Genomic DNA, 27215 nt, shown 5'->3' on the forward strand with positions numbered 1-27215 from the left:
ATAAGAGAGGAAGTCGACAGTAACACAGTAATAGTAAGGGACTTTAACACCCCACTTTCACCAATGGACAGATCATCCAAAATGAAAATAAATCAGGAAACACAACCTTTAAATGACACATTAAACAAGATGGACTTAATTGACATTTATAGGACATTCCATCCAAAAACAACAGAATACACTTTCTTCTCAAGTGCTCATGGAACATTCTCCAGGATAGATCATATCCTGGGTCACAAATCAAGCCTCGGTAAATTTAAGAAAATTGAAATCATATCAAGTATCTTCTCCGACCACAATGTTATGAGATTAGATCCCAATTACAGGAAAAAAACTGTAAAAAATACACACACATGGAGGCTAAACAATATGCTACAAATAACAAAGAGATCACTGAAGAAATCAAATAGGAAATCAAAAAATACCTAGAAACAAATGACAATGAAAACACGATGACCCAAAACGTATGGGATGCAGCGAAACAGTTCTAAGCGGGAAGTTTATAACAATACAATCCTACCTCAAGAAACAAGAAACATCTCAAATAAACGACCTAAACTTACACCAAAGCAATTAGAGAAAGAACAAAAAAACCCCAAAGTTAGCAGATGGAAAGAAACCATAAAGATTAGATCAGAAATAAATGAAAAAGAAACGATGGAAACAATAGCAAAGATCAATAAAACTAAAAGCTGGTTCTTTGAGAAGATAAACAAAAGTGATAAACCATTAGCCAGACTCAACAAGAAAAAAAGGGAAAAGACTCAAATCAACAGAATTAGAAATGAAAAAGGAGAAGTAACAACTGACACTGCAGAAATGCAAAGGATCATGAGAGATTACTACAAGCAAGTATATGCCAATAAAATGGACAACCTGGAAGAAATGGACAAATTCTTAGAAAAGCACAACCTTCTGAGAGTGAACCAGGAAGAAATAGAAAATATAAGCAGACCAATCAAAAGCACTGAAATTGAACCTGTGATTAAAAATCTTCCAACAAACAAAAGCCCAGGACCAGATGGCTTCACAGGCATATTCAAGCAAACATTTAGAGAAGAGCTAACAGCTATCCTTCTCAAACTCTTCCAAAATATAGCAGAGGGAAGAATACTCCCAAACTCATTCTAGGAGGCAACCATCACCCTGATACCAAAACCAGACAAAGCTGTCACAAAAAAAGAAAACTACAGGCCAATAACACTGATGAATATAGATGCAAAAATCTTCAATAAAATGCTAGCAAACAGAATCCAACAGCATGTTAAAAGGATCATACAACATGATCAAGTGGGGTTTATCCCAGGAATGCAAGGATTCTTCAATGTGTACAAATCAATGTGATAAACCATTCTTAACAAATTGAAGGAGAAAAACCATACGATCATCTCAATAGATGCAGAAAAAGCTTTTGACACAATTCAACACCCATTTATGATAAAAACCCTCCAGAAAGTAGGCATAGTGAGAACTTACCTCAACATAATAAAGGCCATATATGTCAAACCCACAGCCAACATCGGTCTCAATGGTGAAAAACTGAAATCATTTCCACTAAGTTTAGGAACAAGACAAGGTTGCCCACTCTCGCCACTATTATTCAACATAGTTTTGGAAGTTTTAGCCACAGCAATCAGAGAATGAAAAGAAATAAAAGGAATCCAAATTGGAAAAGAAAAAGTAAAACTGTCACTGTTTGCAGATGACATGATACTATACATAGACAATCCTAAAGATGCTACCAGAAAACTACTAGAGCTAATCAATGAATTTGGTAATGCTGCAGGATTCAAAATTAATGCACAGAAATCTCTTGCATTCCTATACACTAATGATGAAAAATCTGAAAGAGAAATTAAGGAAAAACTCCCATTTACCACTTCAACAAAAAGAATAAAATACCTAGGAATAAACCTATCCCAGGAGACAAAAGACCTGTATGCAGAAAACTTTAAGACACTGATGAAAGAAATTAAAGATGATACAAATAGATGGGGAGATATACCATGTTCTTGGATTGGAAGAATCAACATTATGAAAATGACTATACTACCCAAAGCAATCTACAGATTCAGTGTAATTCCTACGAACTACCAATGACATTTTTCACAGAACTAGAAGAAAAAATTTCACAATTTGTATGGAAACACAAAAGACCCTGAATAGCGAAAGCAATCTTGAAAAAGAAAAACAGAGCTGGAGGAATCAGGCTCCTGGACTTTAGACTGTACTACAAAGCTACAGTAATCAAGACAGTATGGTACTGGCACAAAAACAGAAATATACATCAATGGAACAGGATAGAAAGCCCAGAGGTAAACCCACACACATCTGGTCACCTTATCTTTGACAAAGGAGGCAAGAATATACAATGGAGAAAAGACAGCTTCTTCAATAAGTGGTGCTGGGAAAATTGGACAGCTACATGTAAAAGAATGAAATTAGAACACTTCCTAACACCATACAAAAATAAACTCAAAATGGATTAAAGACCTAAATGTAAGGCCAGACACTATAAAACTCTTAGAGTAAAACATTGGAAGAACGCTCTATAACATAAATCACAGCAAGATCCTTTTTGACCCACCTCCTAGGGAAATGGAAATAAAAACAAACAAATAGGACCTAATGAAACTTAAAAGCTTTTGCACAGCAAAGGAAACCATAAACAAGACGAAAAGAGAACCCTCAGAATGGGAGAAAATATTTGCAAACAAAGCAACTGACAAGGATTAATCTCCAAAATATATAAGCAGCTCATGCATCTCAGTATCAAACAACCAAACAACCCAATCCAAAAATGGGCAGAAGACCTAAACAGACATTTCTCCAAAGTAGCTATACAGATTGCCAACAAAGACATGAAAGGATGCTCACCATCACTAATCATTAGAGAAATGCAAATCAAAACTACAATGAGGTATCACCTCACACCATTTAGAATGGGCATCATCAGAAAATCTACAGACAAAATATGCTGGAGAGGGTGTGGAGAAAAGGGAACTCTTGCACTATTGGTGGGAATGTACATTGATACAGCCACTATGGAGAACAGTATGGAGGTTCCTTAAAAAACTAAAAACAGAACTACCATATGACCCAGCAATCCCACTATTGGGCATATACCCTGAGAAAATCATAATTCAAAAAGAGTCATGTACCACAATGTTCACTGAAGCTCTATTTACAATAGCCAGGACATGGAAGCAACCTAAGTGTCCATCAATAGATGAATGGATAGAGAAGATGTGGCACATATATACAATGGAATATTACTCAGCCATAAAAAGGAACAAAATAGAGTTATTTGAAGTGAGGTGGATGGACCTAGAGTCTGTCATACAGAGTGAAGTAAGTCAGAAAGAGAAAAACAAATACTGGATGCTAACACATATATATGGAATCTAAAACAAAAAAGGTTCTCAAGAACCTAGGGACAGGACAGGAATAAAGACGCAGACGTAGAGAATGGACTTGAGGACACGGGGAGGGGGAATGGTAAGCTGGGATGAAGTGAGAGAGTGGCATGGACATATATACACTACCAAACGTAAAATAGATAGCTAGTGGGATGCAGCCACATAGCACAGGGAGATCAGCTCGGTGCTTTGTGACCACCTAGAAGGGTGGGATAGGGAGAGTGGGACAGAGATGCAAGAGGGAAGAGATATGGGGATATATGTATGTGTATAGCTGATTCACTTTGTGATACAGCAGAAGCTAACACACAATTGTAAAGCAATTATACTCCAATAAAGATGTTAAAAAAAAAAAAAAAAAAGAACCAGACCATGCTGTCACCCTAATCTTGGACTTCTGGCCTCTAGAACTGTGAAAAATGTCTGTTTTTTAAAAAAAAAAAAAGATATGCAAGATTAGAATGTGGGTGGTTGTTGTGGTTATAAAACCCGGAATAGATGTCAAGGGTTTTATTAGTTGCTCATGTCTTTTTAAAAAGGGGTATTTCCCCTCCAAGGTGAATCTTTCCTATGACAACAGTTGCAGGTCAACCAAGGCAGAAGTGCAAAGACATCAAGCCCATCACCCAATTACGCAGAACCCCCTTGTCCATCAGAGAGTGTTGGCATCTTTCCTTAGCGTCATCACAAAAGAATAGGAAGCCAGGGATCTGGGAATGGGGATACTCAGCAGTCAGACAGGTAAAAACATCCATCGATATCTTTTGCCCAACCTTTCTGTATATGAGGGCCCCCTTTTAGTGTCAAAAGGAGCCAAGGCCTCTCCCATGATTGTCGCTCTACTTTATTATCGATGAACTGAGAAAAATTCATAATACGTGTTTACAATGGTACCTAAATCCCATTCAAAAACAGTAATGCGTGGATGTGTGAGATACTCTTTTTCAATCTCAGACAATGTTTGGAGGATATTGGCAGAACCGTTGTAACAGCTCCTGTAAACCCAGGAGGGTAAAAAGGCTGAGATGTATCCCTACCCTTAAGAAATCTATCATCTAGTTTTTAAAAATGGGCCCACAGAAGCTTTGACCTCAGAGCCTTGGCGTTAGCACAGCACTGGGAGGCTGAGAGCTTTGGGACAAACAGGCAAGGATGTGGCACTTGACGTCGGACCCTCCACCCCCAAGGTTCTGTTGCTGAATAACTGGGGACTATGAGGGTGGGGAGGGGAGAAGGGGAGGAGGGATGGTACCATAATCAAATCTGGGGCCTGACACACAGCATCTGCTGTGATGTGCTCCAGGGGAGCCAAAAGGGGCAAGAGTACGATGGTCATGTCTGTTTCCCACCGGTTCCCCTACTCCAGAACCTTAACTCCTCATTGGCATTGCCTGGTGTAGAGCTGAGACTGTTCTCTCTCTCTTCCCCAATGAAACAGGGTCTTCCCTCAGAACCTCTCCAAGGGATGGCTGGCTTGAGAAAGGCAAACCTTGTAGAGAGAAACTTAGGCTGAAGGCAGTCTGGCTCTATTACAGGCTCATTCCATTGCTTTAAAAAAGAATTCACCCTTCCACCTAGAGACTAGTCCTCCTCCCCTGGATACCTTAGAGCTATGTGGTAAAGAAAAAATAAATCAGCAGCCTGATTAATGCTCCAAAACCAGCCAGTGGTTAGACTTTGGGGAGTGGGGTGGGGGGTTGGTGTTGGCAAGTCTATCCCTCCCCCCACCTTCCCCCATTCCCCCTCCCCACTGCAGGTCCAGAAGTCCATAGGTTTCTTTTTCCAAGGGCCAGGGGTTGTCACATGAGTGTAGGAGGGCACCCTGGCTAAGCACGGGAAAACACGGTTGAGCAAACAAGAATTTTGTATTTTACACTTGAGTTAGGGACATGGTGGCAACTTTGGAAGCAAGTGTAATTGGGACATATTCATAGTAAATCACGGGTCACCAGGAAGTTGGCAGGGCCCAGAGCTGGACCCAGGTAAAGAAAATTAAACCTTCCTAAAGAGCATCTCTAAAACATACTAACACAAATGAACAGAAAGCAGGCTGTTTTACAGTAATGCCAATTCAGCAGAAATAAGGATCCTCCAGGGCAGATTTTCTATGGTTAGGAGCCAAGTGAGTCTGGTAACTTTACTATAATATTTTTCTCTCCTCCTTTGCACTCAGGAGCACTTGGCATCCTTTATCACGGCCACGATTACATTAGGTACCTGCAAAAGGCTTCAATAAAAGTAATGTAATTTTGTATAGCTCTGATGATTTGCTGATACAGTGAAAGGTCAGAGCCTGCTACCAATGGCAGCTGCGTGAGCAGGGAGAGTCGTTTAAATAGCGACTATCTGTGCTCAGTGATATCACAAGTATAGGAAGATTCGAAAGATCTGTCCTCCCTTCCTTCCTCCTGTCCTTCCTTCCTTCTTTCCTTCTCCATTTGTTGAGTGCCTCCTATGTGCTGAAGAGACAAAGACAAGCTAGACACAATCCCTGGCCTCACAATCAATTGGGGAAACAGCAAAGATGGCCCTTGATTTAAAAAGAACTAAATCTAAAGGTTAGAAATAGGTAAACCATGAAGAAATGACAAATACCCACGAACATGAAACAAGGGAAAACAAAACAGCTCCGTGGCACTTTACCTGTGTATCAATGATATGGGCCAGAAGTTTTGTTTGTAAACGGGTGGAAACAGAAGGTGTTAGATAACTGCTTGTTGAAATTAACACAGTCACAGATGCTAGCGCTGGACAGTGCCTCTGAGATTCTCTCCTCAGCCCTTTCGTTTTTATAGAAGAGGAAATTGAGACTGGGGAAGGTCAAAAGGCCTGAGTGACTCGAGGATGGAGCAGAGAACGGGAGCCACATCTCCTGGTCCCTGTGTTCTTTCTCCCATGTTGATCTCTGACCTGGGCATTCAACTTATAATTTATTTTATTCTATTTTAACCATTTTTTGAGGTATGACCAAAAAAAGCTGTACATATTTAACATACAACTTGATGAGTTTGAAGATAAGTATACACCCATGAGGTCATCACCTCCAAAAGTTTATTTCCACCCTATTTCTTTCTTTCTTTTTGGTTTGTTGGTGTTTAAATTAGATTTTTTTCTTTCATAGTAGAGCACTTAACAGAAGATCTACCCTCTTAGCAAAATTTTAAGTGTATAATACAGTATTGTTAATTATAGGCCACATGTTGTACAGACCTCCAGAGTTTATGTATCTTGTATCAATGAAACTTTGTACCTTTTGACTGACACCGCCCCAAACATGATTTTATTTATTTATTTATTTATTTGGCTGCGTTGGGTCTTCGTTGCTGTGTGCGGGCTTTCTCTAGTTGTGGCAAGCAGGCGCTACTCTTCGTTGCAGTGCGTGGGCCGCTTTTCTCATTGCAGTGGCTTCTCTTGTTGTGGAGCACAGGCTCTAGGCACATGGGCTTCAGTAGTTGTGGCACGTGGGCTCAGTAGTTGTGGCTCGTAGGCTCTAGAGCGCAGGCTCAGTAGTTGTGGTGCACGGGCTTAGTTGCTCCGCAGCATGTGGGATCTTCCCAGACCAGGGCTCGAACCTGTGTCCCCTGCATTGGCAGGCAGATTCTTAACCACTGTGCCACCAGGGAAGTCCCCATGATTTTTTTAAAAACGGGATCAGTCTTTGCCCTCAAGTAGCTCAGTCTGGAAGGGAAAAATCCCATTGCAAAAGGACTAAGGCTGAAGCTGAAAGAGAACAGTAGGTTTCTGGGCATTAAACAAAACGGAATAAGCTAGTTAAAGAGCATTTAAGAAGAATCCTTTATAACAAGAGAAATGTGTTTCTGCTGGGTTAGTGCAGCAGACACCTCCTGTAATGTCTCCTTTGGGTGGTGAGATCTGTCATCTGGATTTGGGCATGTGTGAGGTCAGAGCCAGGGCCCAGGCCCCAGCAAAGGCCTTAGGTGGGCCATAGGAGGCACTCCAACCCAGTCAGCCGTCTTCCAGATGATGACGAGGGGAGACTGTGTGATAATGTGGAGAGACGGTGCTCTTTACAGTGAACCAAACCCGGGTTCAAGTCCCAGCTCTGTTAGGGCCTCAGCTGGGAAACTCCTGGCTGTGGCTTCAGTTTCCTTAGTTCTGAAATGGGGAGAACATCATCTCTTTTATAGGGCTGTTGTGATTAATGATGATTAAATATGTACAGAAACTCCTAATCCAGGCACTGCTTCTTAGCAGTTGCCCAATTAATCTTAATTACATCTAAATTGTTTAAATCCATCATCACTAAAAGAAGAAAATTAAAAATTTAAACAGTCCAACAATTCCAAGTGCTAGTGAGAGAGTGGATGAGGCTCACATTCATACTGTGTTGGTGAGTGTAAACTGTACAACCACTTTGGAGAACTGTCTGGCATTCAGTGAATTGGAAGATGCACGTGGCTTTGACCTGGAAGTGCCTTTATTAAGTATACACTAAACTCATGCACACATGCCTAGGAATGTTCAGAAAAACAATGGTCACAATTGCCCTAAACTGGAAGCAACCCAATTAGCCATCAATATTACAACAGATAAATTTAGATATCTCTATACAGGTTATGGATAGATAGATAACTCTTCATACAACAGAGTACCATGTGGCCAAGAAAATGAGTGACGTACAGCAGCACACAGCAACATGGGTGAACCTTACAAACATAATATCAAGAGGGAGAAGCAAGACACAAAAGAACATATGCGGTGTGATTCCATTCATATGAAGATCAAAACCAGGCAAAACTAAATGATAGTGTTTAGGGATCAAACATAGGTGGAAAGCTATGAAGAACAGCAAAGAAATGATTACCACAAAAGTTAGGAGTGATTACTTTGAGGGGGAGAGAGGAGGGTTTCAATGGGGAAGGGCACCCCCAGGAATTTGTAACGTGCTAGTAATATTCTATTTCTTGACCCAGGTGTTACTTATATGGGTGTTCTCACTCTCTCTCTCTCTCTTTTAATATGGGTGTTCTCTTAACCACTCATTAAACTGTGCACTGTTACACAAACTGTCAACTGTTCCGTGATTTTCTGAAAGCAGGTTAGATTTCTCGATAAAAAGTGGAAAAAAAAGTATATGCTGAGGGAGATGGGAGATCCACTCTCAGAAATATAGGACAAGTAAAAAATATAAGTATTTTTAAAAACATTTTAAGTGCCTGTGATTCATATTGGATAAGTTGAGATATTCAAGGTTAATAAATTTTTATATCTGACAGAATGAAGTAGCATTAGTAGACAACATTAAAGACTTCCAGAAGGAATTTTTCAAGCCATCTAACATTCTCTTTCAATTCTCTCTCATCTTCTGAGTATTTCTTTTTTTTTTTTTTTTTTGCGGTGCGCGGGCCTCTCACTGTTGTGGCCTCTCCCGTTGCAGAGCACATGCTCCGGACGCGCAGGCTCAGCGTCCATGAGTCCTGGGCCATGGCTCACGGGCCCAGCCGCTCTGCAGCATGTGGGATCCTCCCGGACCGGGGCACGAACCCGTGTCCCCTGCATTGGCAAGCGGACTCTCAACCACTGTGCCACCAGGGAAGCCCTGAGTATTTCTTGAATTCAGAAGTTAAGAAACAACGACAGATGAATTTTGACCTGGCCTAATTTCAGTATTAATGTACAGCAACTGTGAAAAAGTGGAGGGGAATAACTTAAAACCTATAAAGACAAACAAGTCTTATACTCCTGAGAAAGGAATGCAACTCTAATTGTTCACTTGGGGATCAATTAGCTTGAGAAGGACAATTTGTTGATAACATGGCATTTTTAGAGGGGAAATGGGTCAAAATGGCCACCTCTTTTAGTCTGGGCCTCATGGAATTCTTTTTCCTATGGTTTCCCCAGATCAGGCCTGATTCTCTACTCAGCAGATAAAGAAACTTAATTTTGCCACTTAACCCAGAGAGTCATCAGGTCTGGGGGCCTGCTGACAATGGTTTCTGCGGCCACTGACCTTCCCTTAGCTTTTGGGCCCTCCTCTCCACGGCCTGTCCACTGGAGAAAGGTTGCCTGTGCAGCCCACAGTCTCTCCCATCTTAAGGCTCCATGTCACTTACAACCCTTCCAGTCAGTTGTCATGACAGCCCATTCACTCTTCAACAACATTGTTAAAAAAAAATTTTGTTGGAGTGTAGTTGATTTACAATGTTGTGTTAGTTTCAAGTGTACAGCAAAAAAATCAAGTTATACATATACATATACCCACTCTTTTTTAGATTCTTTTCCCATATAGGTCATTACAGGGTATTGAGTAGAGTTCCCTGTGCTATACAGTGGCTCCTTACTAATTATCTATTTTATACATAGTAGTGTGTATATATCAATCCCAATCTCCCAATTTATCCCTCCCCCCCATTACCCCCTGGTAACCATAAGTTTGTTTTCTACATCTGTGACTCTATTTCTGTTTTGTACCTTTTTCTTAGATTCCACATATAAGCCATATCATATGATGTCTTTCTCTGTCTGACTTACTTCACTCAGTATGACAGTCTTTAGGTCCATCCATGTCAACAGCATATCTTTATGGCACAAAAAGTGGGGAAAAAAAGGCCCAGCTCAAACCTCATCCTTTTATTGGTTGGCAAAATCTCCACAAACTCCAAAGGGAGTTTCATAGAGAATAGGAAAGCCTGACCAAAAGTACCTGGGTTTGGTCAGTTCCCCAAACAGGACAGGTACCCCAGGGATTATGATGTTTGTTTTTTTTTTAATTGAAATATAGTTGACATAGAATATTATGTTAGTTTCAGGTATACTACATAGTGGTTTGACATTTGCATATATTATGAAATGGGGATTGTGTTCTTTTATGGAATTATTCACTTGGCTTAGTTATTTGTTTCCCAAATACAGATTTTATGAAAGTCATTTTAAGTGTAAAAAAACAAAGCCTTCAAATTATACATTTGAGAAATGAGATAACAAAAGGACTCAAAATGCTGTGCAAATGTGTGAGGTTCAGATTTAATGCTGGAGGCCTAGACACTTCCTCCTCACATATGTCTCACTTAGCGATTTTGTCACCCATTTTGGCGGCATCAGGTATCCTTCCAGAAATGAGCATAAGTAGCCCTTAAGAGGGCACAGAAATGTGTTAAAGGAACGTGAACTACTCCAGGAGCGGGAAAAGAGTGAAGGTGAGCCTTTCCCAACATGAGGAGAAGAACCACCTTCTGAGAAGAGAGGATTTAACCAGGGACCAGAATTTCTCCTCTGGCGAGAACCCGGGTGCTCTTAGGTCACACGCCTTGAATTCCATCCCCTGGAGTGGGCCAAGCGGGCTCACAAAGCACGTCCCATGAACATCCTTCTCTGATAGGCCACCAAGAAGAACCGGACTCAGAGAAAAGTTCTTTCAGTGAAGGAGAACTTTCTCCTAAGATGTTTGAACCATCGTTAATGAATAGCATTCAAGCTCAAATACACCATCCTCACAGCGACTGCGGTAGTAGCTTTATGTGGTACTTTCTGTGTTACAGCCAGTGTTCACTGTAACATAAGCACAGGCCTCATACCTTGGTAGCTTGAGAATTTCAAATCATACTTGCAAACTTTGTCAAACTGTAAAATTTTTTCTCTGTCATCTTCCTGTTTCACAGGTTTGCTCCATTTCCAGGTGTGGATTTGGGAGAGGCAAAAATAAGATCTGATGTCCCCTGAGCCCTAAATCATACCCTGTGTGGGCTTTAGTATCAGACTATTCCAGAAAACTTCAAACGTTAGTGGAAATACCACATTGCACCAGGGAAATGCCATACATTCTGAAGAGTAATGAATGGTTCCATATGGCCTTGATTTCTTTAAGTACCACATCAATGTTTTATAGTAATTTGTATTTAAAATTCCAATCACTAGGCATTTAAAATAGATTTTCTGGGGTTTCCCTGGTAGTGCATTGGTGGAGAGTCCACCTGCCGATGCAGGGGACACGGGTTCGTGCCCCAGTCCGGGAAGATCCCACATGCTGCCGAGCGGCTAGGCCCCTGAGCCATGGCCGCTGAGCCTGCGCGTCCGGAGCCTGTGCTCCGCAACAGGAGAGGCCGCAACAGTGAGAGGCCCGTGTACTGCAAAATAAATAAATAAATAAATAAAATTAAAAAAAATTAAAAACAAATAATAAATAAATAGATTTTCTACCAAGTGGACATGGACACATGCTCACTTCACAAGTTTTCCCAAGATGAGAAGTGGAGTAGATGGACCACTTACCAAGCCCAATGCCATCTGCTGCAGGCCGGTCACTGGCAGCATTGCACTAAGTCTGTTTTCATGTCTTCCTTTCCCTTAGAAGTGATTTGTTGGATCTTACAATAGAATATTGAAAAAGTAATCACAAACTGAGTTCTTACTGCTGACTTTCAAAAGCAGAGTTGAGTACGACTTTCCTTCGTTCAGTAAGCAATAACCTATGAAGTGTTCAGCCTGGACCCTGTGTCTTCAAGGGGCTTGTGCCTCAAAATCTAGTTGGGGAGAAAAAATTAAAAATAAGAAAGAAGTACTTTGATTTCAAATCCACTCAGCTTTTTAAACTTTTAACCTAAATTGCAATACTCAGGTTTTTTTTTTTAGTAGACTCTTTTTCCTTGTTTATATTTTCAAACTTCTCTTTTATTTCTTGAAATACATTAAGCACACTTATTTTCTGCATCTGCTTATTCCCATTACCCCAAATCTCCGTGTGTCTGACGCTACTTTTTGTCTCTGTCTGCTCTTACTCATGGGGGCTTTTGCTTTCGTGTGTGTTTTGTGTTTTCTGATTGTGAGCTTTTGTTCCTGCAACTTTATCTGCATCCTTAGCAGTGTAGGTTCAAGATATTCCTTCAGAGAGGTGTTGTGTTTGCTTCTGCCAGTTGTTGGGAGCACCCAAAACTTGAACTCATTAAGATTTTTAAATTCTGTGGTATCATGAATTTGGGTCACAATCTTACATGTAGACTACACCATAGTTATGAGCTCTCAAGGAAGGTTTAGACATCTTTTCCAAATTCACCCAGCACCAGGATCAAGACAACCAAACTGTAGGGGGTCCTCTTCTGCATAGCAGGTCAGTTTCACATTCATCTTCACTTTGGCTCTCTGGAGTCCCAGTTTTATGGCGAGTTTCTTTTTTTAATACATAAATTTTTAGTTTGTATGAATATTATTTTTCCCAGCTTTACTGAGATATAATTGACATACAAGATTGTGTAAGTTTAAGGTATATATGGTTTGATATACATATATATTGTGAAATGATTGCCACAATAAGGTTAATTAACATATACGTTACCTCACATAGTTATTTGTTTTTTGTATGTGGTGAGAATATTTAAGATCTACTCTCTTAGCAACTTTCACGTATACAACAGTATTGTTAACTATAGTCACCAAAACTTATTCATTTTATAATTAAAGTTTATACCCTTTGACCAACGTTTTCCCATTTCCCCCATTCTCCAGCCTATGGCAACCACCAATCTACTTTCAGTTTCTGTGAGTTTGGCTTTCTTAGTTTACACTTGTGAGATCATACAGCCTTTTTCTGTCTGACTTATTTCACTTAGCATAATACCCTCAAGGTACATCCATGTTTTCACAAATGGCAGGATTTCCTTTTTTATGGCTGAGGAATATTCCATTACATATATACACCACATCTTCTTTCCCCATGACAGATACTTAGGTTGTTTCCATGTCTTGGCTATTATGAATGGATGTGGGGTACAGATATCTTTTTGAGATGATTTCATTTCTCTTGGATATATACCCAGAAGTGAGATTGCTGGATCATATGGTAATTCTGTTTTTAATTTTTTGAGGAACTTCCATACTCTTTTTCTATAGTGGTTGTATCAGTTTACATTGGGACAGATTCTTATTTTGCTCATGATCTTGTGCAGGCGTGAGGCTTTATCTTCTGTCTCTCAGCCCCTGCACCTTGGCAATGTGAAAACTCATGATACTATTGTTTGACAGATTTTCTATGAGCTTGCTCACTTCCCAGGGGTCCCACTTTAACTTTGTTTTTGGTTTCCGTGGTTTTCTTGCCAGCTCAATGATTCATTTAAAAAAATATTTTAAAATCTTATCCAGCTTTAGTTTTCATCAAGAGGTTTGTTCTGGGTATCTACCCACCATGTTAAATTGAAGTACTATAAAAACAAGGTTAGCAATGTATAATCAATTGCTAAGCAGAGCTGAGGTACAGTTTCTCAAGTGTTTCTGTTGCCTTCACTTTTTATTCAGAACCCATCTCTGTCCTCAGAATACTAGACAGTGGCTGAGAAGAGTAGAGATAATGGTGTGCTGGCAAACTGGCTCTCAGAAAGAAAAATAGAAGACTTGGTTATTAGCATTTGCCATTTCTGGGGGCTGAATATTTCCACAGCAGTCTACTTCAAGCTACCAGTTTGATTCACTAAACAAAGAGTTGGGAAGAGATGTACACAGTTGTTTCTCACACACTGGAATGAACCACCTCTAGCAGAGGTAGAAGATGCAAGACAGGGTGGCTGAATCAAGTGCCTAGAGATCAGTCAGGACTCATAAGTGAGGGAGGAGGGCCTGATAAGGAAAAGGGGAACTGGAGAGCATGTACCAGCTCATCGTTGCCCTGTGAGTATGGTGTCAGTGTTACCAGATCTGATTTTTCAAGGAGAGTTAGAAATCTAGCATTTAGGTGACATCTCCTTTCTAAATGTTGGCAATTGACTCAGAAACTTTAAAAACATATGAGAGAGCCCAAAAACAACCTGAGGGGGGCAGGTTTGGCCAGATAACTACCAGCTATTGTCTGGTTGGGTTAGTGCTTGGGGTTATGCTTGCTTATGTAGTTCTGTCCTCTCTAGGCCAAATGGCCCACATAAAGAACTGCTGTTGGAGAGGCAGTGCAGGGTTGGGGGAAGTGCACATGCCATGGATTCAGACAGACCTCAGTTCAAGTCCTGGGCCTGCCGCTTACTGTGTGATCTCAGGGAAAATCCTGTAAAATGAGGGGGATGGTCCCTGCTTGAGTAGGTTGTTCTAAAGATAAACTGAGATGTTACATGTAGGAACCCTACCCAATTAGTCATAGCTGAGGGCAAACACTGGAGTGTGCAGAAGAAAGACCTCTAGCTCACTCTTCTCAACCTTCCCTGCCTTGGAATCACACGGCAAACATTTAAAAAAGTATCAGTGCTAGAACCTACTCTTAAAGATTCTAATTTGGTTGGTCCAAGAAGGAGCCTGGGCATCATTATTTTAGAAAGTGCCCCCTCCTCCTCAGATTCTAATCCTAAATGCTTTAGATTCATAATTTCATTTCACCCAACCCTTCCAACTATCCTAGATGGTATTCTTCTCATTTTATGAATGAAGAACTGAGGCTCAATGGTTAAATAACAGCCCAAGGTCATATAGCTTGTAGGTGAGGGGATCAGACTTAACCTCAGAGCTTCAATTCTTAAACCCCATTCCATTTAGCACTACTCTACCTATTACATATAGTCTTTGTGAGGATTAAATTAAACACTGCCAATAAAATGCTTAGTTCAGGACCTGGAGCATATTAAGTGACAAAGGTTAGCTGTCATCATTACCTCCTAACACCGAAACAGAGAATACTTCCCACGTTCTCTGGTCTATGCAATTCCATCTCAGGTAAATCTTCACCCGTTTTTGGATCCTCCACCTTTTTTTCTCCCTGAAAGCACACATACTTGCCCTCCAGATGAACCACAGGACAGTCACTGTAATGACCTGGGGGAGGCTCTGCCAGGGTATGTCACATCTGAAGGGGGAAAAGGGAGGGGGAGAGGACAGGAGCTCCAGACTCTTGGAGAGGGTGGTGATGAAACCTGCCTGGGTTGATGCCCCAGAGGACAAGACAAAGCTCAGGCTCTTTGGTACACAGTGTTCAATAAATATGTTTTCCAGGGGAGTAGTTTGCTGAGGAGTGGGGGAGCAGAGGAAGGACTAATGAGGGTGTCAGACAAAGGATGGGGAGCATCTATAGACCTGAATATTGGGGATCCTTCTCTCCTTTCAGCTAGGTCATACATTTGCTTGGAGGCTATATTGTGTTTGTGTTTCCTGTCTTCATTAGTGAGATGGACATAGAAGCCAATCCAAGAGGGACATGAGCGCCTTGCTCACAGGCAGCGTGCTCAGTCCCTGGTGTTTGGGCTGGGTCAGAGGGAGGATCCAGCTGACCTAGGTGCAAGGAGGACTGTGCAAGGACCCAGATGCTAGTGGTGACCCCTCAGAGGAAAGCCTTGGCATCTACCACCAATACCACCACAATTCGATGTTTGAATTGGTGACTTTACTTAGCTTATATTTTTTTGAATTTTATTTTATTTTATTTTTATACAGCAGGTTCTTATTAGTTATCTATTTTATACATATTAGTGTATACATGTCAATCCCAATCTCCTAATTCATCCCACCACCTGCCCCCACCCCGCTTTCCCCACTTGGTGTCCATACATTTATTCTCTACATCCTTGTCTCTATTTCTGCCTTGCAAACTGGTTCATCTATACCATTTTTCAAGATTCCACACATGTGTTAATATATGATATTTGTTTTTCTCTTTCTGACTTACTTCACTCTGTATGACAGTCTCTAGGTTCATCCACGTCTCTACAAATGACCTAATATCGTTCCTTTTTATGGCTGGGTGTATTGCATTGTATATATGTATCTTCTTCTTTTTCCATTCATCTGTTGATGGGCATTTAGGTTGCTTCCATGACCTAACTATTGTAAATAGTGCTGCAATGAACATTGGGCGTAGGTGTCTTTTTGAATTATGGTTTTCTCTGGGTATATGCCCAGTAGTGGTATTGCTGGGTCATATGGTAGTTCTATTTTTGGTTTTTTAAGGAACCTCCATACTGATCTCCATAGTGGCTGTAGCAATTTACATTCCCACCAACAGTGCAAGAGGGTTCCCTTTTCTCCACACCCTCTCCAGGATTTATTGTTTGTAGATTTTCTGATGATGCCCATTGTAACCAGTGTGAGGTGATACCTCACTGTAGTTTTGATTTGCATTTCTCTAATGATTAATGATGTTGAACATTCTTCCATGTGTTTGTTGGCAATCTGTATATCTTCTTTGGAGAAATGTCTATTTAGATCTTCTGCCCATTTTTGGATTGGGTTTTTTGGTTTTTTGATATTGAGCTGCATGAGCTGCTTATAAATCTTGGAGATTAATCCTTTGTCAGTTACTTCATTTGTAAATATTTTCTCCCATTCTGAAGGTTCTCTTTTCATCATGTTTATGGTTTCCTATGCTGTGCAAAAGCTTTTGGTTTCATTAGGTCCCATTTGTTTATTTTTGTTTTTATTTCCATTTCTCTAGGAGGTGGATCAAAAAGGATCTTGCTGTGATGTATGTCATAGAGTGTTCTGCCTATGTTTTCCTCTAAGAGTTTGATAGTGTCTGGCCTTACATTTAGGTCTTTAAACCATTTTGAGTTTATTTTTGTGTATGGTGTTAGGGAGTGTTGTAATTTCATTCTTTTACATGTAGCTGTCCAGTTTTCCCAGCACCACTTATTGAAGAGGCTGTCTTTTCTCCATTGTATATTCTTGCCTCCTTTATCAAATATAAAGTGACCATAGGTGCGTGGGTTTACCTCTGGGCTTTCTATCCTGTTCCATTGATCTATATTTCTGTTTTTGTGCCAATACCATATTGGCACAAAAGTCTCTTTCAGACTTTTTGTTGTTGGTATATAGGAATGCCAGAGACTTCTGTGCATTAAGTTTGTATCCTGCAACCTTACCATATTCATTGATTAGTTCTAGTAGTTTTCTGGTGGCATCTTTAGGATTTTCTATGTATAGTATCATGTCATCGGCGAACAGTGACAGTTTTACTTCTTTTCCAATTTGTATTCCTTTTTTTCTTTTTCTTCTCTGATTGCTGTGGCTAGGTCTTCCAAAATTATGTTGAAAAAGAGTGGCGAGAGTGGACATCCTTGTCTTGTTCCTGATCTTAGTGGAAATGCTTTCAATTTTTCACCATTGAGTATGATGCTTGCTGTGGGTTTGTCATAGAGGGAACCTACCTCAACATAATAAAGGCCATATCTGCTCTTAACTTTATGATTTCTTTCCTTCTACTAACTTTGGGTTTTGTTTGTTCTTCTTTCTCTAGTTCCTGTAGGTGTAAGGTTAGATTGTTTATTTGAGATTTTTCTTGTTTCTTGAGGTAGGATTGCATTGCTACAAACTTCCCTCTTAGAACTGCTTTTGCTGCATCCCATAGGTTTTGGATCATCATGTTTCATTGTCATTTGTCTCTAGGTATTTTTTGATTTCCTCTTTGATTTCTTCAGTGATCTCTTGGCTATTTAGTAATGTATTGTTTAGCCTCCATGTGTTTGTGTTTTTTACGTTTTTTTCCTTGTAATTTATTTCTAGTCTCATAGCATTGTGGTCAGAAAAGATGCTTGATATGATTTCAATTTTCTTTAATTTACCGAGACTTGATTTGTGATCCAAAATGTGATCTATCCTGGAGAATGTTCCGTGTGCACTTGAGAAGAAAGTGTAATCTGCTCTTTTTGGATTGAATGTCCTATAAATATCAATTAAATCTATCTGGTCTATTGTGTCATTTAAAGCTTGTGTTTCCTTATTAATTTTCTCTCTGGATGATCTGTCCATTGGTGTAAGTGAGGTGTTAAAGTCCCCCACTATTATTGTGTTACTGTCGATTTCCTCTTTTATAGCTGTTAGCAGTTGCCTTATGTATTGAGGTGCTCCTATGTTGGGTGCATATATATTTATAATTGTTATATCTTCTTCTTGGATTGATCCCTTGATCATTATGTAGTGTCCTTCCTTGTCTCTTGTAATATTCTTTATTTTAAAGTCTATTTTATCTGATATGAGTATTGCTGCTCAAGCTTTCTTTGATTTCCATATGCATGGAATATCGTTTTCCATCCTCTCATTTTCAGTCTGTATGTGTCCCTAGGTCAGAATTGGGTCTCTTGTAGACAGCATATATACGGGTCTTGTTTTTGTATCCATTCAGCAAGCCTGTGTCTTTTGGTTTGAGCATTTTATCCATTTACATTTAAGGTAATTATCAATATGTATGTTCTTATTACCGTTTTCTTAATTTTGGGGGTTTGTTTTTGTAGGTCCTTTTCTTCTCTTGTGTTTACCACTTAGAAAAGTTCCTTTAGCATTTGTTGTAGAGCTGGTTTGGTGGTGAATTCTTTTAGCTTTTGCTTGTCTGTAAAGCTTTTGATTTTTCCGTCAAATCTGAATGAGATCCTTGCCGGATAGAGTAATCTTGGTTGTAGGTTCTTCCCTTTCATCACTTTAAATATATCATGGCACTCCCTTGTGGCTTGTAGAATTTCTGCTGAGAAATCATCTGTTAACCTTATGGGCGTTCCCTTGTATGTTATTTGTCATTTTTCCATTGTTGTGTTTAATAATTTTTCTTTGTCTTGAATTTTTGTCAGTTTGATTACTATGTGTCTCGGCCTTTTTCTCCTTGCATTTATCCTGCCTGGGTCTCTCTGTGCTTCCTGGACTTGGGTGGCTAATTCCTTTCTCATGTTAGGGAAGTTTTCGACTATAATCTCTTCAAATATTTTCCTCGGGTCCTTCCTCTCTCTCTTCTCCTTGTGGGACCCCTATAATGCGAATGTTGGTGCATTTAATGTTGTCTCAGAGGTCTCTTAGGCTATCTTCATTTCTTTTCATTCTTTTTTCTTTGTCTGTTCCATGGCAGTGAATTCCACCATTCTGTCTTCCAGGTCACTTATCCATTCTTCTGCCTCAGTTATTCTGGTATTGATTCCTTCTAGTGTAGTTTTCATTTCAGTTATTGTATGGTTCATCTCTGTTTGTTTGTTCTTTAATTCTTCTAGGTGTTTGTTCTTTAATTCTTCTAGGTGTTTGGTTTTTTTTTTTTAAAGGAGGAGGCCATTTATTTATTTTATTTTTGACTGTGTTGGGTCTTCGTTGCTGTGCGCTGGCTTTGTCTAGTTACAACGAGCTGGGGCTACTCTTCGTTGAGGTGCGTGGGCTTCTCATTGCGGTGCCTTCTTTCATTGCGGAGCACAGGCACTAGGTACAAGGGCTTCAGTAGTTGTGGTGTGTGGGCTCAGTAGTTATGGCACATGGGCTTTGTTGCTCCGTGACATACGGGATCTTCCTGGACCAAGGCTCGAACCCATGTTCCCTGCATTGGCAGGCGGATTCTTAACTACTGCGCCACCAGGGAAGTCCCTAGGTCTTTGTTAAAGATTTCTTGCATCTTCTCGAACTCTGGCTCCATTCTTTTTCTGAGGTCCTGGATCATCTTCACTATCATTATTCTGAATTCTTTTTCTGGAAGGTTGCCTATCTCCACTTCATTTAGTTGTTTTTCTGGGGTTTAAGCTTGTTCCTTCACCTGGTGCATAGTCCTCTGCCTTTTCATTCTGTCTATCTTTCTGTGAATGTGGGTTTCGTTCCACTGGCTGCAGGATTGTAGTTCTTCTTTTTCTGCTGTCTGCCCTCTGGTGGATGAAGCTCTCTGAGAGGCTTGTGCAAGCTTCTGGATGGGAGGGACTGGTGGTGGGTAGAGCTGGGTGTTGCTCTGGTGGGCAGAGCTCAGTAAAACTTTGTTTGTCTGCTGATGGGTGGGGCTGAGTTCCCTCCAGTTGGTTGTTTGGCCTGAGGCAACCCAGCAGTGGAGGCTACAGGCTCTTTGGTGGGGCTAATGGCAGACTCCAGGAGGACTCACGCCAAGGGGTACTTCCCAGAACTTCTGCTGCCAGTGTTGTTGTCCCCGCGGTGAGCCACAGCCACCACCCACCTCTGCAGGAGACCCTCCAACACTAGTAGGTAGGTCTGGTTCAGTCTCCTACAGGGTCACTGCTCCTTCCCCTGGGTCCCGATGTGCACACTACTTTGTGTGTGCCCTCCAAGAGTGGAGTCTCTGTTTCACCCAGTCCTGTCAAAGTCCTGCAATCAAATCCCGCTAGCCTTCAAAGTCTGATTCTCTGGGAATTCCTCCTCCTGTTGCCAGACCCCCAGGTTGGGAAGCCTGACGTGGGGCTCAGAATCTTCACTCCAGTGGGTGGATTTCTGTGCTATAAGTGTTCTCCAGTTTGTGAGTCACCCACCCAGCGGTTATGGGATTTGATTTTATTGTGATTGTGCCCCTCCTGCTGTCTCATTGCAGCTTCTCGTTTGTCTTTGGATGTTGGGTATCTTTTTTTGGTGAGTTCCAGTGTCTTCCTGTCAATGATTGTTCAGCATCTAGTTGTGATTCCAGTGCTCTAACATGGCACTGCTTCTGATCAAAGAAATAATTTCACATTCCAGAGGCTGGGAAGTCCAAGATCAAGTTTCCAATAGGATTTGGTTTCTGGTGAGAGCTCTTTTCCTGGCTTGCAGATAGCCACCTTCTCACTGTGTCCTCACATAGTGGAGAGAAAGATATCTAATGTCTCTTCCTGTTTTATAAGGATAACAGTTTTAGCAGATTACTTAGCTTATTCAAGTAAAAATTTTAAAAAAATGTTTGTTCCTCCAGTGATTGAATTTACAAAATGGAGTGGACAGTTGCCACCTTAAATCATTGTAGAAATAAACACGGTATGATAAGTAGGGAAAATTTTGTTAAAAAATTCTACTGCAAAGGTAATGCTGGCACTCTTTCCTAATCAACAACCATAACTTATTCAGATTTCCTATACTAAACACTTGGGTGAAGAAATGAAGGACCAAGGAAGCCTTCAAGAAGAAAGCAAAGGTCAAAGCATTTTCAGGCTAAAAGGAAACAATCACTCTGAGTTTTCAAAGGCTTGCTTATAGGGACACATTACAAGTGTTAATTCTTTGGGTAAGATTCACATTTACCAGACTGAATGTTTATAGTCACTGCCATTTGAAGTTTTGATCCTCAACTCATTAGAAAATTACCCAACACTGTATGTATGACCTCTTGTATTTGTCTTGTACTGCTTTTAAGCTCTTGAAATACTGAACTCTTAAACGTTTCATCCCCCTAAGACTGTAAAGCTTTTGGAGGGAAAGAGCTTTATTATGTCCCAACCCCTGTTAATCACCAAGAGGGTCACAATGAGCTCAATTAATCTACTGAATCTTTTAACTCTTTCATTTTTTTTGGAATGCCCTTGGGATATGCATTCTGTAAATGGACACTCAACATGTTTATAGTGAAAATATAATGGCTGAGAGCCTGGCCAGTGTAAACACATTCTTTCTATGTCTTAATGACAAAGGATTGCTTAGATTTAGAGAAGAAAAAGGGTGATTTCTTTTACAGTGTGTTAAAGTATTAAAAAGAAGCAACTGAAAGTTCTTTGGATTTTATGCTCTACCACAGGGCAAAGCCCTGGGTAATCTGGCCTCCTGTTTCTTCGTGCAAAGCAGAAAATCAGACTCAGGGTAATGAAGTCTACCCAGCCTTGGGCACTTGAAGCTGAGCGCTGCGATCGTACATCATCTTCCACACTGCCACCTTATAAACGAAATGCAAACTCTGGGCTTCTCAGTGGGACAGGCACACAACGAGAGGAGAGGGGCCGCACGCAGAGGGGTCAAGCCCAGGAAGCAGAGACCTCTACCCCAGACCTCCCCTTCCGCAGACAACCGAAGTAGAAGGGCAGATGTACGTGGGCAGAGATGTGTGCCCAAGAGACGGGCACAGATGGACCGGGGACATTCGTAGCAAGGGAGCTGGGACACAAACCACGAAGGGTGATGAGAATCCACCTCGTGGACGGTATTTTGTGCCAATGAGTGTGTGAACGTGTGAACTCTACTCCGGAACGGGTGGCCGCGGAGCCCGGCCTGGCGCGGCCTCCAGGGCGAAAAGAAAGAGGTGGCTTTGTTCCCGGGATGTGAATAAGGGAGCCGAGGCCGAGCTTACAAAAGGCAGCGTTCCGCGGCGAGAACACTTGTCTCGGTAGGGGCTTGGACAGCGCGCGAAACTCGCAATCAGGCTCCCAGCCGGAGCGGCCGGCTGCACAAGTGCCCGCAGTGGGGACAGCCTTGTTGGCCCCTGAGCTTCGCTCGTAGAGGCCGTGGCGCGGGTCCCGCCGCATCCCCCAGCCGGCGCGGGCGGCCCCACGCGCCCGCCACTCCGCTGAGCTGCCAGCACAACATTCCGTTTAAAAATAACACCCACGTGCGCTGGTAAACAAGCGCGCGCTGCTGCTAGTGCCGCGCGCCCAGGGAGAGCCTGTGAGGCGCGCCCGCGCGCGCGCGCCCGCCCTCCTCCCGCACGTGTCTGCCGGCTCCGCCCGAGTTGCGCTAGCGCGGCCCAGTCTCCGCCCCTTCGGCGGGCCGCTCACCGCCCAGGAGCCCCGAGACCAGCCGCTGCCGGGCCCTAGCGCCCCCCGTATTACCAGGCGTGCCCCGCAGAATGCTCTCCAACTTTCCTCCCCTGATGCCACCTCATCGCGGCTGGACACATCGTCTCAGGTCTGCTCCTTCCCTCCCCTCCCCGGTCTTCTCACGTCCCTCTCCTTTTAACTCTCCCTCCCATCAGCGTGCGGAGGATTGCCTTCTGGTTCGCCCTCTCTCTATCCTCTCCTCCTTCCTTCGAATTTTACTCGATTGTTTATTATTTGTTGGGGGGCGGAGGCGGGGGGCGGAGAGGGGCGTCTGGGGCCTGGTGACGGGTGGCCGCGGCCAGTCAGCGCGCGGCGTGGCTTGACGAGTAAGCGGCGCGGCTTGACGAGTAAGCGGCGCAGCGAATGGCGACGCGGCGCAGAGATCCCGGGTCACGCGCTTGTGGATACAATGACATCATCTGTTTGTACGCGTCGAACTAGCTTGGTGCAGGGGCGGGGCCTCGCGTCACTTGAGTGACGGGTCCTACGCAAAGCCCGGAGCCTGGATTCGGCCGGGTGGGCGGATTCCTGGGTACGCTGGGTTGGACCTTTTTGTGTACAGGGTTGTTGCGGAGTCCGCTTTGGACTCCAAGATATTTCTAGTGACTTGGAAGGATTTGGGGGGTGGGGGCGGGGAAAGATATTTATAAACCAAAGCGGATAGAATTTTGGTGTGCGTGTCGCATGTCTTGCATTCTTAGTGCACAAATGAACGACTTTGGGTACTGATCGTAGGATAAGGACTTGTGAAGATATTTTTCTAAACCTAAAGGAGTAGCTTTCTTTTAAAAAGTAAAAAATGCACAATTAGGTGTTTCGCCGTCATTTTAAAATTAGACTCATTATTTCCCATTCACAGTTGTTCAGAATTTGTTCTTGCATTTAGGAATGTGGAATAATCTGCTTTTCTCCCGAGTTACACTTCTCCCCTCGTTTGCCGTGAAATTCACGAAAAGTGAAACACGATTGCGGTCAAGCGTCCTAGGTTAGTGCAAACCTCTTGGTGCCTGATCAAATCTGAGGGCATCGGTTTATCGAAGTCCTGAGGGCACCAACATCTTCGCTTGCCAGTATTTTCACGCTGAGGTAACCCTTGCCATCTACGGTCAGCATCTTATCTCGGGTGTTACCTGGGTGTCGGGTTCTAATGGGGAACCGGACACCAGGGCGGGCGCAGAGCCTGGCGAAGCGACGCGCTAGCTGGGGACCCCCGGTGCCAGGCGCCCTGCTCCGAGTCAGGGAGGCCACGCGACTGCGCTGGTGGAGGGTTTGGGGCTCTGCGGCCCCCCCACCTTCTCCTGGGCCAGCGCCGCGCTTTGTTGTCGTTGAGGCTCGCGGGAGAGAGGAGGAGCCCGGCGGGGACCGCTGCTGGAGCCTGCGGAGTCCCGGCCCCCGGCGCGCGGCCTCACACCCAAGCCAGCGGCTCCGCGGGGCCGGGTCGCGCAGGCGCGCGCGCGCACACACACACACGCGCGCACACACACGCACACCAGCACACCCGGGCCCGCCGCCCAGCCCTCCCCCTGGGCGGGGACCCGCCCGCCCGCCGTCAGCTTAGGTTGAGGCACCCTGCGTGTGTCTATAACTTTGTGCTGCTGCCGCGGCCGCCCTGCTCGTGGAAGGGAGGAGGAGGAATGTGGAAGGCAGCAGCGCGCAGGCTGACAGGCGGTTCTTCAGGCGGGCTGCGGCGGCTGCTGGAGCGCCTCTTCTTGGCCGAGGTTGCGCGCCCCCTCCTCGCCCTGCCCCGGCCCCGCGCGGGATTGTGAGTCCTCCCCCCTCGTTCCTGAAGAGAAGGAACCCAGGTAGGCGCCGGAGCTGTGCAGCGGGTCGGCCGCCTTCCCGGTGACTCCGGATCTGCTTCTGAGCTGGGCCAGGCGCTTCCCTTTTCCCTCCCCGTGACTCGGTGTGCGCGCCGCTCTTCTCTCCCGCTAGTGTTTTTAAAGGACTTGAGTGAAGGGGGAAACTGTCAAGATGGCAGCAGCGGGAGCCAGGAGGTGATGAACGTGCTGGTCCGGGTTTTCTGGCGGCCCGGGAGACTTGGTGCTTCCCGACCTGTTGGAAGATTGACGTTCCGACTTGCCCCCTCCTCTCGCTCTTACAGGGAAGGGGGTGGAGTACACGACGCCCGCGGGAAAATAAACCACACAAACCCCCAAAGTGGCCGTTGCTGCTCGGCTCGACCCTTTGCAAATACCCGCTGAGCTGCTTGCCCCCCTTCTTCCCTCTTTCCTTTTTTTCTGGAAGTGACAAGAGCCCGTTTGCTCTCGGACCCACGTTCACCCTCTCAGCCCGCGGGCGAAGAGGGGAGAAGGGAGCTGCCCGCGCCTTCCCCGGGCTTGGGCCCTCCGTTAGGAGGGGGGGTGGCAGGGGGGCGCGGAGGCGGCAGGGCCAGGGACTGGGAGAAGAGCCGAAGACGCCACAGACTTTGGCGGCGTCGCCGCGGGAAGCACTTGAGCGGGCTGGAGCGAAACATAAACAAACGCACGCCCGCCCAGACTCGGGCTCCGACCAAGGCTGGGCTGCGCCAGCTCGGGCTGCTGCCCGCTTTAAAGGCGCGGCCCGCGCCCCTCCCCCTTCTTCCCCGCCCCTCCCCCTTCTTCCCCGCCCCGCCACCTAGCCCAGGAGAGACCTGCAGCTTCCGCGGCGGCGGCGTGGGGAGTGGGGAGTGCCCCGTGAGAGCCCGTCCATTCGCTCCAGTCTCCCCAGCGGCCTGGTAGGGGGGCCGCGTCTGCTGCGCCAGGTCCGCGGGACGCACGTCTCCAGGTCTGCCTGCTCCTGGGAGGCGGGCGCGGTGCGATCGGGAAGCGGTGGCCGCGGCGGCGGCGGGCGAGGACTGGGCTGCAGCCCGGGATAACCAACTCTCCTTCTCTCTTCTCTCGTGCTTCCCCAGGCGGCGGCAGTAGCGGCGACGGCGGCGCCCGGGAGCCCGAGTCTTCGCGGCGCCCCCGTCCCTCCCCCGCCGCACCCCGCCCCGGCGCGAGAGGAGAGCGCGAGAGCCCGAGCCGCGGGCGGGCGGGCGGCGAAGATGGCAGAGGCGCCGGCCTCCCCGGCCCCGCTCTCTCCGCTCGAAGTGGAGCTGGACCCGGAGTTCGAGCCCCAAAGCCGGCCGCGCTCCTGTACGTGGCCCCTGCAGAGGCCGGAGCTCCAGGGGAGCCCGGCCAAGCCCTCGGGGGAGGCGGCCGCTGACTCCATGATCCCCGAGGAGGAGGACGATGAAGACGACGAGGACGGCGGCGGTAGGGCCGGCTCGGCCATGGCGATCGGCGGCGGCGCGGGCGGCCCGCTGGGCTCAGGGCTGCTCCTGGAGGACTCGGCTCGGCTGCTAGCTCCGGGAGGGCAGGACCCCGGGTCCGGGCCAGCCCCCGCGGCGGGCGCGCTGAGCGGGGGGACGCAGACGCCGCTGCAGCCTCAGCAGACACTGCCACCGCCGCAGCCGGGGGCGGCTGGGGGCTCCGGGCAGCCGAGGAAATGCTCGTCGCGACGGAACGCCTGGGGGAACCTGTCATACGCTGACCTGATCACTCGCGCCATCGAGAGCTCCCCGGACAAACGTCTCACTCTGTCCCAGATCTACGAGTGGATGGTGCGCTGCGTGCCCTACTTCAAGGATAAGGGCGACAGCAACAGCTCTGCCGGCTGGAAGGTGCGTACTCACCTGGGGCGGGCGGCCAGACCCGCCGGGCCTCCTGCGCATTGCGAGATGTGCCTTCGATTCGTCGGAGCGCGCCTGCGGGCGCCGGGGAAAGGGGTTGGCAGGGAGAGCCTCCGCTGTGAGGCTTTGGGGGTTCTGTGTGACCCGGGAGGAGGGGAACCTGGGGATGGCTGCGCAGGCGGCGGGAGGGGGAGAGGAGGCTCCTGGGGAAGCCTCGGGCATGGCCAGGTGAGGAGAGGGCGCGAGGGACGCTGGCGAGGGAAGGACAGACGAACAGGAGTGCATTTGCCGGATTCCTGGGTCATCGCAGAGGAGGTAGGTCCTCGGCCAACTTTGGAGTCGATTTCCCGGTAGTGGGTGCACGCGAGGCCGCTGCGGGTGGAGTGAGGGGACGTGTTTGGGAATCGGTGCCCGGAGGTGAGGTTGGATGTGTGGTTTCCAGTAGGTCGCAAGAGCATGGTGTGTTGTGACTAGCTGGATGAGAACCCTTGTGTCCAAGTTTCGGGGTTGTGGGTGTTAATTAATTCCCACAGGCACATCGATCCCATGACAAAAAGCAGTGGTTGTAAACCTTTTCTTGGCCGGTTCTCTTTCCTTGCCTGTGTTGACACCTTTATTCCTCAGAGATGTCTCAACAGCAAACCTGCCTCGGAGTAGCCTCTGAGATGATTTGGGACCTGGAACGGGCCAGCCCTGCCACCTCGACAGGGACTAGCTGCACCTGCTGCTTCCCCTCTGAGGCCTGGACTCTGGCCCTGTCTGAGGCAGGGGATC

At 45.2% G+C, this 27215-nt stretch overlaps 1 protein-coding gene and 1 long non-coding RNA gene across 2 annotated transcripts in view; one reads left to right on the top strand and one right to left on the bottom strand.

Annotated features, from left to right (window-relative positions):
- Positions 1-6672: 6672 nt before the first annotated feature.
- LOC132593345 (uncharacterized) lies at positions 6673-22981 on the bottom strand. The gene is made up of 3 exons (XR_009558715.1): positions 22802-22981; positions 11649-11899; positions 6673-7139 (listed from the first exon to the last, which is right to left on the bottom strand). It is a non-coding gene; the product is annotated as an uncharacterized lncRNA (long non-coding RNA).
- FOXO3 (forkhead box O3) overlaps positions 22736-27215 on the top strand; it is a 119003-nt gene continuing 114523 nt past the window's right edge. The window contains 2 exon segments of the mRNA XM_030882892.2: positions 22736-22877; positions 25680-26432. Coding sequence (XP_030738752.1) covers positions 25815-26432 — 618 coding nt within the window. The 5' untranslated portion in view covers positions 22736-22877; positions 25680-25814.

This window comes from Globicephala melas, chromosome 14, assembly GCF_963455315.2.
Source record: "Globicephala melas chromosome 14, mGloMel1.2, whole genome shotgun sequence".
Lineage (NCBI taxonomy): Eukaryota > Metazoa > Chordata > Mammalia > Artiodactyla > Delphinidae > Globicephala > Globicephala melas.